We start from the raw sequence: 14,210 nt of genomic DNA, 5'->3' as shown, positions 1-14,210 counted from the left end.
AATTACTAGAGAAGAGAGCGACTCCTTCCCTGGAGGGATGGAGTCCATCTCTCTTTAGCATGTCAGGTCTACCCCAAAAACTCTCCCAATTGTCTATAAATCCTATGCTATTCTGACATCCAGTCGTTCAGTGACACTGATCTACTATAAACCACATCACCACAATGAGTAGGGAGGGGGCCAGAGCATATTACAGTGTCTGACATCATATTTGCAAGTTCACACACCTCTTTAACATTATCTTAAGTGATCTCTGACTGGTGAAGCCGGACATCATTAGTGCCGACATGAATAACAATTTTAGAAAATCTACATTTAGCATTAGTCGGCACTTGTAAATTTGATCTGATGTCAGACGCTCAAGCCTCAGAAATGCATTTAACAATGGTGGCTGAAGTCTCTATTTCCACATTCCTTACATTAGAATCACCAATTATTATGGCTCTTTCAACATGATTCTCAGTGGGTGCATCACTGAGTGGGGAGAATCAACTGGAAACCTTAACAGGAACGGGAGATCGGTGTCGCTTTGCTACCTGAGTATGCCACCGAGACGTCACCCAAATGCCCTGCTACGGGGGCTCTATATCCAGAACAAAAGTGCGTGTGTTGCTCCCTGTACTACCCACATCCGAAACGGTATCTACCAGCTTCTCTTTCTCAATGACCTCAACTAGCGTTCAGATGCATGTCTCTAACTCATTAACCTACTCCGTCAGCCTGACTAATTCCTTACATTTATCACATGTGAATCCCTCACTGCTGACGAAAGAAGCTATAGTAAACATGTGGCATGCAACGCAGGAAGAAATAACATGAGCGGATGCCATGACTTACCGTAATTGTTTGTTGTTGTTGTTGTTATGGTTGTTCTTGAGTGGCGAGTGTTTGAGAGCGATGTGGATCGATGCGGTTCCTAATCAGCAGATGTTTGAAACTGATGCAATAATCCGTGTAAAACACAGTAGAGAAAACGAACGCATGCATTTGTACATGCAAATGAGACGCGAAATGTAGACAAGCGGAAAGAAAAAAGAGAGAAAATGGGTGTGCGCGGTAAAATACATGCAGTTGAAACAGTAGAAAAGCAGAAAAACCCGAAGCACGTGGTAAAATGGCAAAGGATAAAATGATGAACGTATAAGAATAAGCAATGCTAAGCAGGCTAGCAAGCTACAAACACTGCATCCAAGCATGATATACATTGCAAATTCTCAATAGTTCACAATTTGCCCGAAGTCGGGCTCAAAACAGCATCCTTTCAATCTCCAGGGCACACTGGTACAAGTTTGACAGGTGCTAAAGAGACATACCAAGCTGGGAGTCAGAACACAGACTTGTTGCAGAGGTACTGCTGTTGTTCATGCAGGTTTTGAATGACAAAAAAATAAAATAAAAAATGAGGTGGTGCTGTCACCAAACTTTGCATGATTATGGTCCTAATGAAGCAAATTAATTTCTGCTTCAATAGGACAAAGCGTTGCTGAGATACAGCCTCAATTCCTGTTTCAATCTTGTTAACATAATCCAGTAACAGTTGCGTAAATCAAAAACATTTTGATAACTTTTGTGAGGTTAGTCTGAGGATCATCTGGGAAATTTTAATTGACAATCGGACTAGATTTGTATGAAAAAAAGTGGAAAAAAAATATTTACATCATAATCCAATATGGTTGCAACTGTAGTGGTCACATGAAAGGGGTTTACAATCTCCTTGAGGAGAGTGATCAGAGAAAGGAATAATTTTGTTTGTAGATTAAACGGTTCAAAAGTTACATTGGTTTAAAAGAAAGGTGCATACCCACAACTATGAGTGTGCCAAATTTCATAACTTTCCTCCAAACTCTTTATGGGGCTGCCCTAGATTCCCAGCCAGAGGAAGAATAATGATAAGTAAAAATGGAACGGATACAAGAGTTGCCTACGGACCTTCGGTGCTTAGTTCTTGCTTTAGTTCTGTGTTCAGCAGGTTGACAGCTGAAGGGAAATAGCTGTTTCTGAGTCTTCTGGTTCGACAGCGAAGACTCCTGTAGCATTTCACAGATGGAAGGAGAGTAAACAGTTTGTGGTTGAGGCAAGAGGTTTCCTTGATAATACTTCTCACCCTCTGTAAACAGCGTTTGTAATGAATGTCCCTGATGGAGAGTAGCTGGACCCCATTGATGTATTGGGCAGTTTTACCACCTGCTGGAGGGCCTTCTGGTCTGAGACAGTGCAGCTGCCATACTACACTGTGGTGCAGTGTGTTAAGATGCTTTTAAAGGTGCAGCGGTAAACGTTTGACAGAATCTGATTAGACAGGTGAGGTTTTTTTAGTCTCCTCTGGAAGAGGCTTCTGTGCCTTCTTGATGGTGGATGTGTTGAGGGCCCAGAAAATATTCCTTTAGAGATGTGGACACCCAGGAACTTGAAGCTGGTGGTGTAAACTATAGTGACGTTGAACGATTTGCCTTCAGAGGGTGGGAAGGCGAAAACATTCCCCTGTTGGCCTTCTACGTGTTGAGAGCTAAGTTGTTGTCTGTGCACCACTCTGCTAGGTGCTTAACCTCTTCCATGAAGGCCATCTCATTATCGCCACTGATCAGGCCTGCCACTGTAGTGTCATCTACAAACTTTATTATGGTTGTTGTAGCGGTAGGCAAACTGATGTGGGTCCAGAATTGGAAGCATACAGGATTTCAGGTGGCAGAGGACCAGCCTCTCAAAACACTTGGCAATTATGGAAGTAAGAGCAACGGGGTGGAAAGTTGTTGTGGGCCATTGCAGCAGCATGCTTCGGCACTGGTACAGTGGTGGCTGTTTTGAAGCGAGTGGGGACAACTGGTTAGACTAGGGACAGGTTAAAAACACCCCAGCCAGCTGCTCTACACAGGCCCTGAGCACACAGTCTGGAGTGCCATCAGGACCTGCAGCTTTGCCTACATTCACCCTGCTCAGGATCACTGGTGGAGAATGTGAGCGACAGGTCATCAGGAAGAAGCTCAGCTAAGATTGATAGTTCTGCGTTCCCACGATCAAAGCGAGCATAAAAGATGTTGGGCTCATCTGGGAGGATGTTGTCCCTGGTAAAGAGGGTGTTGTTTGGTGGTTTGTAGTCTGTGCCTGCCCACATGTGGCTGGGGTCTGAGTTGTTAATGTTTTCCTCTATTTGCAGCTTATATTTGAATTTGGCTTCTTTAATACCATTCTTTAGATCAGCCCTAAATGAGTTGTAGTCTTCATGTGCTTTCAGTAGGAGACAAACCTCCTTTTTCATCTAAGATTTCTGATTGGGGTATGTTTTTATTACTTCATGGCTGGTTACTGTATCTACACACCAGTTTATGTGGTCCAGAACAAAGTTTGTGTAGTTGTGAATGTCTGTGGGGGTGTCCCAGGTAGCCTGAGTAGGAAACTCCCTCCAGTCTGTGTGCTGAAACTGATGTTGTTGTGATGAATCAGCTCCACATGCTTTTTAATGGTGGTGTATTTGGAGAATAGAAATAGGGAGAGGTAATCAGACTGTCCAACGGTGGGGAGGGAAATGGCTTTGTAAGCACCAGCAGCACTGGTGTAAACTGTGGGTAATCTGATACTTAACAGGTCAAATGACCTCAACGTCTCTAAGCAACCAGACCTGTCAACAGTACATAAGGGCACTAAAAACAAAGACTATCTCTTCCTCATTCCTCATCCACCTGTACAGTGCTGCCTGGGTTTGTTTAGTGGCTTTCAGTGTTTTAGTCAAGATGAGAAGTTGTGAGAAACAAAAGCTTTCTCATTAGGCCATCTGTTTTAGGCTGTCAGTCTGCACCACTTTTTCGAGTATTTGGAATAAAAGAAAATGCACATTCATTGGAGTCCGTTATCTGCCAGGAACATGTCATCCAGGTCTCACACAAGGTATGTTAATACATAAGAATTGTCATGTATATGTTTACTATAGAATAACTTACAATAGGGTCCTCACTTTTTTAAAGAGTAAAATAACTACAATACTCTACTATGCACTATAATAAACATCAATATACTGCCCCTTTTGAGAATTGAATGCAAATTAAGGTGCTAAACCTGAGCTGATAAAAACAACAAAAAGTGATGTTTAAGTATGTGTTTTGTGTGTGTTTTTGGACATTACACATACAGAACTCTGTTCATTTAAAAATTTCAAGTTTGGTTTATGTATTGACTTAATGCTGATGCAGTTGAAAGCATTTAGGTAGATTTCCCCGAAAAGTGTAAACACGGTGGCTCTGTAGCGCTTTCAAAACTTGAGCGCCTCTGCCAGCTTGACACAGCAACATCGGCTCAACCAATGTCATGAGTTTGGGGTGGGACTATCTGTTTTTTTCGACCAATGGCAGATGTAGGGTGTATTTGGAAAATTGTTTGAAAACAACGTTTATTCTTGCAATTCCGTTTGGTGATGCTAGTGTCGCTTAAAAGACTATTAACTTTTATTTGTTTTACTTGTTTCAGGTCGATGCTTATTCCCTCCCACATTTCACAGCAAAACTCAACAAGATGTGTAAGTGTACATTGCATTTATTCTTTTGGCAGATGTTTTTATCCAAAGTGACTTATAGTGCATTCAAATGATATGTACATTTGATCAGTATACATGCATGCACTCTTAAAAATAGGTTCTTTATCAGCAAAAACGTTTTTTTTGTCAGCGTGTATTACATCATCCATGGATCCGTCCCATTGCACAAAATGTTCTTTGTAGTGTAAAAACTTCTGTCCCACTTTATGGTAGTAGTCTTTAACTACTATGTACTAACATTAAAATACATACAATAAAAGTTAGGGTTAGGGTTTAGTTTAGGGTTTAGAGTAAGGATTGGGTAGAGTTAGGTTTAAGATAAGGGGTTAAGGTTAAGGTTAACAGTGTAACTACAGATGTAATTAAATGCAAGTACTTGAAATGTAAGTACAATGCAACACATGTATGTACATAATAAGTACATTGTAACAAATGCTTAAGTACATAGTAGTTAAAGACACAGAATATAAAGTGCATCCAAAACGTCTTTAGAATCTGGGAATCAAACCCATGACCTTGATGTTACTTGTGCCACACTCTACCAGTTGAGCCACAGAAATTCACAAAGTTTGAACCTTACTGGACTTGCATTATTAAATTGGATTACTGCACTGGATTTTGCGCCTATCAAAAAATAAGCATCATTTGCTTATTGCTGTCGATGTTTCTCTTCTATTGTTACAGGTGCCAACTCGCTCACTATGCCAGCGCACACAAGCTGGGCACACTAACCGCTGGCAGCTGGCCGGTCTGTTGGGCAGTGACCTGTTAGGACAGGCACAGGTACAGAGAGCAGAGGAGTTTCCCAATAAATCATCATCACACAGGAAAATCAAGTCAGGTGAGAGAAGCTGTCAGCACACATAAAGTAAAACTACAATAATAACGGAACAAGGAATTTTGAAATTGAAACATACTTTATTGTTTCGAATGTCCCAAAAAGAACATTCGTCTTTGACTCCAGGGTGCTGCACACATACACAATACATTATCACTCTTTCAAATCAATATATAAATATGTGTGAAAAAATAATCATACTTAAAGGTGGTGTAAGCGATTTTAGCCGTTCTGGAACTTCCTCGAGACTGAACCGTTGAATTAGACATGCCCCTCTTTCCAGAAATCTCACCCTTCATGGATACCTTTGAGACCAAAGAGCAGCAGTGTGTCCTCTCAGGGTTGTCAAACACAAAAGTAGCAAAATATCACTCACAACTGACGACTTTTATGAATCTTAAGATGGCTTTAAACCTAAATGAACCGCTTCAGCTACACTATGATGATTGACAGGCAGAAAGCACATCAAAGTCTTCTGACTGGCTGATCAAATCACATTTTTGTTTGAAGTTTACACCATCTAGTGCTGTCACAGAGACAGGTGAGATATTTCAGGACATTTATTTCAGTCATATATTTCAGGCAGTAGAAACATTTTCTGTATAACATTCCATAAAATATCGCTTACAGAACCTTTAAACAGTCTATAATCATAACCCAATAGGAATACCATGCAGAGGTGGGACCAAGTCATTGTTTTGTAAGTCACAAGTAAGTCTCAAGTCTTTGTATTCAAGTCTCAAGTCAAGGCAAGCAAGTCTAAGTCAAGTCACAAGTCCAGTCCTCAACTTCAAGTGTCAAGTCTTAAACAAGTCATAAGTGCTGTTTACCCAAATTAGTGTCCGAGTATTAATAACTATAATAATTACACCCTCCATAGTATTAGCACATTTAAGCACAATGTGTAGACTTTTCAGACAGTCCCTTACCCACTTAGGCAAAATGTCCTAATTAATGTTAAAGTAACTATCTGGAAAGATTTTGCCGTGACACCATCTGACCATCTTTCTGATTAACAGTTTTTATTGATTCATACAATTAACAAAGAAAAGCAAAACATATATTCACAAAATCAACATTTACCCCCCCACTATTATCCCTCCCCATCCCAAACCCCAACACCACCCTGACCCTCAACAAACATCCCTGTGGTAACACATGAGTATATATATACACACACACACACACACACAATATAAATCACACACATTTAAAACTATACTTCTCTCTCCACTGCCCCTCCCCAAGAGCCCTCCAAGAGCGTCAAATAGCTGCCCCATTTCCCATCAAATGAATCCAAGTGTCAGGTGTATTCTATTGATTCATGTCTTTTATTTTGAAATTCTAGTTCCTGTTTCATGTCATGTGTTCCTGTTTCCCTAGTCATGTGATTTCTGTTTTCCCTCCATGTTCATGTGTCATGTTTTCATTGGTTTATTGTTTAATTATCTTGTTATCAGTTCTGTTTGTTCATTGGTTTATGTTCTCCCATGTCTTGTATTTAAGCCCTCATGTTTGCATTGTCTATTGCTGGAGTATTGAATGTTATCGGATGTGTTTGTCAAGCCATGGCCAAGCCAAGCCAAGCCAAGTCAAGTCAAGTCTAGTCAAGTTTCATGTTATGATTGCTTCATGTTTGTAGTCAGGGTTATTGGTTTTCACGGTCTAAATAAACTGCACTTGGGTTCTTCATCTTTACGTCCTCGTCATCGTCATCATTGTCAGCAGTTCCAGCCAACATATGTTACACCAAGTTCCCCAGCCTTCTACATGACATTTCCTCGAATGCCGCCACCCTCCCCATCTCTGTGCACCACTCTTTTTGTGATTAACATTTTTTATTGATTCAGTTATTAAACAATGAATAACAAAACACATACACATTTAACCCTCACAATTGCAGCCCTCCTACCCAAGCCCCAACCCCAGCCCGACCCCCAATAACACCCCAGTGGCCACACAACCATAGACACACAAACAAAGAATAATATAATAAACACACATCTACTACACCTCTCTCTCCACTGTCCCTCCCCGAGAGCCCTCCAAAAATAGACAGATACTTACCCCATTTCTCCACAAACAGGTCTAAACTCCCCAGTTGTCTGGATGCCCCCTCCTTAAAAGCTGCCACCCTGGCTATCTCCGAACACCACTCCTGAAATGGGGGCGCTCCAGCTGACTTCCAACCCCTTAAAATTATCTGTCTGGCAATCATTATACTAGTTAGGACCCAGTTTTTATGTGCTTATTCTTCAAATTAATGACCGCCCCATCTCCTAAAATACAGAGTCTGGGGTGAAAAAGACATGGGTTGTGTCTCCATCTTCTGATTGACATCACCAGCAGGTGGGTGTGTCTTTAAGACCAAGCCTATGCAATCTAGAGGTGGTCCAATAGACTCTATGTAAAATCTTAAATTGCATAAGGCAAACAGACTCAATGTTATTTAGAATCCTAGACCACACTCCCTCCTCCAATACCAGGTTTAGATCTTTACATTTACATTTACGCATTTGGCAGACGCTTTTATCAAAAGCAACTTACAGTGCCCTGATTACAGGGACAATCCCCCTGGAGTTAAGTGCCTTGCTCAAGGACACAATGGTGGTGGCTGTGGGGATTGAACCAACAACCTTCCACTGATCAGTTCAGTGCTTTAGTCCACTGCACCACCACCACTCCGTCTTTCTCCCATAATCAGACTCTAAATTAGCAGGGAGTAATGCATTGATTCCTCATGACCTTTTCCAAAAGCAGTAATCACCACTCCCAGAGTATCTGCCGCTTGGGGGTGGGGTTAAACTACTCCCAAAAATAGTACAGAGCAGGTGGTGCAGCTGTAAATATTTATAGAACTGAGATCAGGGAATCCCAAAAAGCTGAACCAAATTTTGAAAGGATCTCAACACTCCACTCTCATATAGGTCACCAAGTGTAGTAACCCCCCTCACAATCCACTCTGACCAGCAAAAAGGGGACTTGTCGATACACAATTTGGGGTTCAGCCATATGCTCAAGGCAACATTTATATAAATGTCCAAATTACACACTCTGGACACTTTTGTCCATACCGAGTGTAAATGCAAGACAACGAGGTGTAACTTAACTTCTCCAATTAGTTTGATAGAAAGGCTTTGCAAAGGTGAAATAGAGGCAAGAACTTCCTGTTCAATACAAAACCAGGGAGGGGCTCTCTCAGGTGGAAGAGACCAATGAGCCAAATGTCTGAGACCGAATGCATAATAATAAAACAAAATCTAGCCCACCTTTGTCAATTGGCCTATGTAACTTACTGAAATGTAATCTGGGATGCTTACCGTTCCAAATGAAGGACTTCGCTATGCTATCAAATTGTTTGAAATAAGAGAGAGGGACATCTACAGGGAGAGATTGTAGCAGTTGAATTTTGGAATAAAATTCATTTTAATAACATCAACCTTTCCAATCATACATAAATGTAATGAAGCCCACTTGCCCACATAGCTCAAAAACCTTTTTATTATGGGCTCAAAATTAACTCTAACTAAATCAGACAAATTTGCTGGGAATAAAATGCCCACACACTTTGGGCCACTGAAAGGTGCCCGGCTGAAAAGCTGTTACTGAGCAGTACGCTGTCAGAGCCAAAGCTTCGGATTTACACCAATTGACTCTGTATCCTGAGAACTTAGAAAAGAAACTAATAATTCTGTGGAGGCAAGGCATAGATCTAGTGGGGTCGGAGACGAATAATAAAATATCATCAGCGTAAAGCAAAAGCTTATGCGCCACACCTCCCGCCACCACCCCTGGAAAATCATCATCCCTTCTTATCGCAGCTGCTAATGGTTACAGGGCAAGACAGAACAATAATGGGGAAAGAGGGCAACCTTGCTGGGTGCCCCTATCCAGAGTAAAATAATCTGAAAATAATCAATTTGTTTGTACCCCTACTACCATGTGTCTATAAAGTAATTTTCCAAACCCGTATATTTCCAAAATCTTAAAAAGATAATCCCATTCTACCATATCAAATGCCTTTTCGCCGTCAAGTGAGATGGCAGCGACCAGAGTCTGATCATTCGCCATTGACCACCGCGGCCCCGAATAAACCCCACCTGATCTATATGTATAAGAGATGTCATAACTTTACTCAATCGGTTAGCCACAATTTTTGACAATATTTTAACATCTAGCTGGATCAGGGAAATTGGACAGTAACTTTTACACTCACTTGGAACTTTGTCCTTTTTAAGTATCAGACTGATCCGGGCTGGTGTCATGGTTGGTGGAAGCTTTCCATTCTTTAATGATTCCGTATAAACTTCTAGCAAAAGTGGAGCCAGTTCTGTAGCATAAGATCTAAAAAATCCAGCAGCAAAGCTGGCCCCGGAGCCTTGCCTGTAGGCAGGGTCTTAATTACCTTGTCAAGCTCCTCCAAATATATCTCAGAATCAAGATATTTTTTTTGCTCAGTCGTCAGTTTAGGGAGTTCTAATGGTTCCAAAAAGTTTCTAGTATCTTCATCAACAGACGAAGACATGGAACTATAAAGATCAAGATATAATTCTTTAAAAGCATTATTAATATCAATGTCTGAGGTAAATATTTCACCACCAGCAGATTTCACTGAGGGAATGGTAGAAAAAGACACTCTCTGTTTTATATTTATACTGGCAAATATTCAGTCTCTGGACAACAAGTTCTGTGAGCTGAGAGCGTGGATCTCTTTCCAACGAGATACAAGGGACTGCTGCATTATCTGCCTTACAGAAACTTGGATGTCTGTGGAGATTCCAGACTCAGTCAAACTCCGGGCTCTGGGCTTAAACAGCTCGCTGTGCAGCTGGATCCTGGACTTCCTGTCAAGCAGACGCCAGGTGGTTAGATTGGGCAGCAACATCTCCTCATCACTGACCCTCAACACTGGAGCCCCACAGGGCTGTGTTCTCAGCCCACTCCTGTATTCTCTGTACACACATGACTGTGTGGCAACACACAGCTCCAATGCCATCAAGTTTGCTGATGATACGACGGTGGTAGGTCTGATCACTGACAATGATGAAACAGCCTACAGAGAGGAGGTGCACACTCTGACACACTGGTGTCAGGAGCACAACCTCTCCCTCAACGTCAGTAAGACAAAGGAGCTTGTGGTGGATTTCAGGAGAAGAGAAAGAGAACACAGCCCAATCACCATCAACGGAGCACCAGTGGAGAGAGTCAGCAGCTTCAAGTTCCTGGGTATCCACATCACTGAGGAACTCACATGGTCCGTCCACACTGAGGCCGTTGTGAAGAAGGCTCATCAGCGCCTCTTCTTCCTGAGACGGCTGAGGAAGTTTGGAATGAACCGCCACATCCTCACAAGGTTCTACACCAGCACTGTAGAAAGCATCCTGACCGGCTGCATCTCCGCCTAGTATGGCAATAGCACCACCCACAACCGCAAAGCCCTGCAAAGGGTGGTGCGAACTGCCAGACACATCATCAGAGGTGAGCTTCCCTACCTCCAGGACATATATACCAGGCAGTGTGTGAATAAAGCTTGGAGGATCATCAGAGACTCCAGCCACCCGAGCCATGGGCTGTTCTCACTGCTACCATCGGGCAGGCGGTATCGCAACATCAGGACCCGCACCAGCCGACTACATGACAGCTTCTTCCCCCAAGCAATCAGACTTTTGAACTCTTGATCTCTCACAATCAAAATACATCAGCACTGCAATTTATTAATCTTATTATCTCACACCAGACTGTCATAAATTATATTCTCTCTTAACAACACACTGGCAATTTACTATCAACCGACAGCCTGAATGTCAATACAGTACAATACAACCTACTGTATATTTTATATATACTATATATACTATATTTTTATTGTATAATGTGTATTCTATATTGTGTGTATTGTATACTGCACATTGTATATTATTATTTGTATATTGTGTTGTGTAAATCTGATGTTATTGTACATTGGTATATGTCTCATCACTGTCACGACTACTATGTTGCTCGGAACTGCACCCAAGAATTTCACACACTATTGCACTTGTGTATATGGTTGTGTGACAATAAAAGTGATTTGATTTGATTTGATTTGATATATCGAGCCAGAAGCTTACCTGCTTTGTCCCCTGACTCAAAGTATGACTGTCTTGCCCTGAATAACCAAAACTTCAGCTCTGCCTCTGCACTTTTAATATTCCCTTCCAATTCCACGAGTTCTCATGCTTTGTATTTATTTGGTGAATGAGGCATAGTGTATGATCCGGCCCCTAAGAACTGCCTTAAGTGCCTCCCAAGCCATGCCCACAGAGGATACTGAGGACCAGTTAGTCTCCATATAAACATTAATTTCAGCTTTTAGCATTTGTTGAAATTAAGGATTTTGCAAAAGGCTTACATTAAAGCAGCAACTATATGATTTCTTTTTCTCTGTATGTGGCAACACCTCTAAACTCACCAGGGTGTTATCTGAGACTAAAATGTTTCCAATTGAGCAATCCACAACAGATGAAATGAGGGACTTAGATATTTAAAAAAAAATCTATTCTAGAATAAATCTTATGGACTGATGAAAAAAATGTATAGTCCCTACCAGATGGGTTCAAAAGTCTCAAAATATCTGTAAGACCAATATTTTTACACATCCTGTGAAGTGTCAGTGTTGCTCTAGTGGGCTTACACACTTTTGCTTCACTATGATCAAGGACTGAGTCCATCAAAAGATTAAAGTCTCCTCCCAATATTATATCGTGAGATGAGGGGTGCCAGTGGCTTGCAACATCCCTTCATGATGTATAAAAAAGCCCTGATCATCAGTGTTAGGTGTGTAAATATTAGCCAAAATCAACCTTTGCCTCTGAATTTCTGCTAAAACAATAATGACTCTTCCTAATTTATCTTTAATCTGTTTGAGACATTTGAATTGTAGATGCTTACTTATCAGTGTAATGACTCCCCTGCTCTTACTTGAGCCAGCACTAAAGAAAACATGTCCACCCCATATCTTCCCAAATTTTTCAGCTTCCTGTGGGGAAAGATGCATTTCTTGAAGAAACACTATATCATATTTCTTTTGTTTAAGAAAAGAAATAACCTTCCTTCTTTTTATGGGGTGCCTCAACCCATTCACATTCCTCATGGAGAGAGAATCGACTCATATTAACATTTGATATTTTGACATATTAGAAAAAATAGATTGTGTGTCAAAAACAAAATTATAAAGACTACATTCCAACATTAGTTCAACAATCAAACCCTGAACTTCCCCCAGAACCAAACAAACAGAAAAAAGAAAAACATGCGCATTAACCCCACGCTCGACAGTGCCAACCGGCGTCCATCCATCTAAATTCAAACAGTCCATGTACATCTACAAGAGCCCCTGGGACAACTCTGCTGTCTGGGAACATCAGTGCAAAAGCAACCCTCTGTTGATGCAAGAGTTTCTTGAAGGAGTGTTTTTCCACAAAACAAACTCCAGCCACTAGGCAGAACTAGCACAAAGAGAAACAAAAAAGGCACCCAGCTTCCTCGGACTGTCAAGTGAATGTTCAGTGAGTCAGGTCCAATCGACTGCAATGTGAGAATCACACCATGACTTACTCATTCCATTGACTTTATGTAGGACATAGCTTGCTGTGAGCATATAAATATTTTGCGGCCATCCTTAGCATCTATTCTCAATTTGGCCGGGAACATCAGAGCAAAAGCGACTTTCCGTTGATATAAGAGATTCTTGCATTCCTTGAATCGATCACGTTTCTCACTTGTTGAATTCGCAAAGTCTGGGAACAGAGCATTGTTGCTAGGGAGGATAGAGTCACATGGGGTAACTTCCTCATGGTCACGATTAGGGGTTCTCACTCTCAGTGGGGTGTGTGGTGAGTTGTGCATGGATCATGGAGAGTAGCATGAGCCTCCACATGCTGTGAGTCTCCGCAGTGTCAAGATGCGATGTGATAAGATGCGTGGATTGACTGTTCCTGAAGTGGAGGCAAATAAGACTTGTCCTCCGCCACCCAGATTGAGGTGAGTAATCGCGCCACCACGAGGACCTACAAAGTAATGGGAACTGGGCATTGCAAATTGGGAGAAAAGGGGATAAAAATAAATAAATAAATAATGAATGTGTGAACATCCCATGTTTGTACAATGGGCGCTTTTTTCTCTTTTGTGAGAACAATATTTGTTTGAGTAATACACACAGGAGCAACATTTTGAATATTGTCCCGTTCCCGATGAACAGTATTGGGGAAGAGGGGAGAAACACTGTGTGCCTCGAATCAAGCCTTCTTCAGCTCTGGGCCATCAATAACGGTGAACTCTGGGCTCCTCTTCACGGGGCTGGGCATTTCAGGAACGTTTCTGCTGCCCGGCCAGGGTTTTTCTGTTGGCGCGTTTTTCGCACTGAGATGACGGGTGCTTATGCTTGGGCCAGGGTTTGTGTAGCTTCATTGACAGCTCAGTAGTAGCTTTTGGCTGTGCTGGGGCAGCAAGAGATGGATTCTTTGCTGGGCGCTGACTGGAATTAGATCAGGAGCATGCTGGGAAAGGGGAATTGCTACTTCTCTTTGGCAGAAAGTGCTTCATTGCTTGAGAATGCTTTTGCGCCACGATGAAACACTCTGAAAAGCCTTCCACGGCATTGCCAAAGAGACCATTGGGCAACACCGGGGTGTCGAGGAGGGCGGCTTTCACTGCGTCACGCATCTCTGTGAGAGTTAGCCAAATGTGCGGATCCAGAACCACCAGGTTGCTCATCGCTTTGCCGATGGCCTGTGTGGTAGCTTTTGTGGCTCACAGTGCCAAATCTGTAGCAGTGCGGAGCTCTTTGAACAGCTCTGGTTCGGAGCC

General features: G+C 41.9%; 1 protein-coding gene across 3 annotated transcripts in view; it reads left to right on the top strand.

The window, feature by feature from the left end:
* The first annotated feature begins 3,742 nt into the window (after positions 1-3,742).
* The window catches only part of btbd16 (BTB (POZ) domain containing 16), a 39,204-nt gene continuing 28,736 nt past the window's right edge, over positions 3,743-14,210 (top strand). For all 3 annotated transcript variants that reach the window (XR_007894324.1, XM_051667795.1, XM_051667794.1), the window contains exons 1-3: positions 3,743-3,882; positions 4,459-4,507; positions 5,210-5,366. Coding sequence is in view for 2 of the 3 variants with exons in the window: in XM_051667795.1 (XP_051523755.1) it covers positions 3,824-3,882; positions 4,459-4,507; positions 5,210-5,366 (265 nt within the window). In the remaining variant the exon portion in view is untranslated. The remainder of the gene's footprint in view (positions 3,883-4,458; positions 4,508-5,209; positions 5,367-14,210) is intronic.

This window comes from Myxocyprinus asiaticus, chromosome 32 (assembly GCF_019703515.2).
Source record: "Myxocyprinus asiaticus isolate MX2 ecotype Aquarium Trade chromosome 32, UBuf_Myxa_2, whole genome shotgun sequence".
NCBI classification, from domain to species: Eukaryota; Metazoa; Chordata; class Actinopteri; order Cypriniformes; family Catostomidae; genus Myxocyprinus; species Myxocyprinus asiaticus.
Note: the sequence above shows the minus strand (reverse complement) of the source record. Positions and strands in the feature narration are given on the sequence as shown.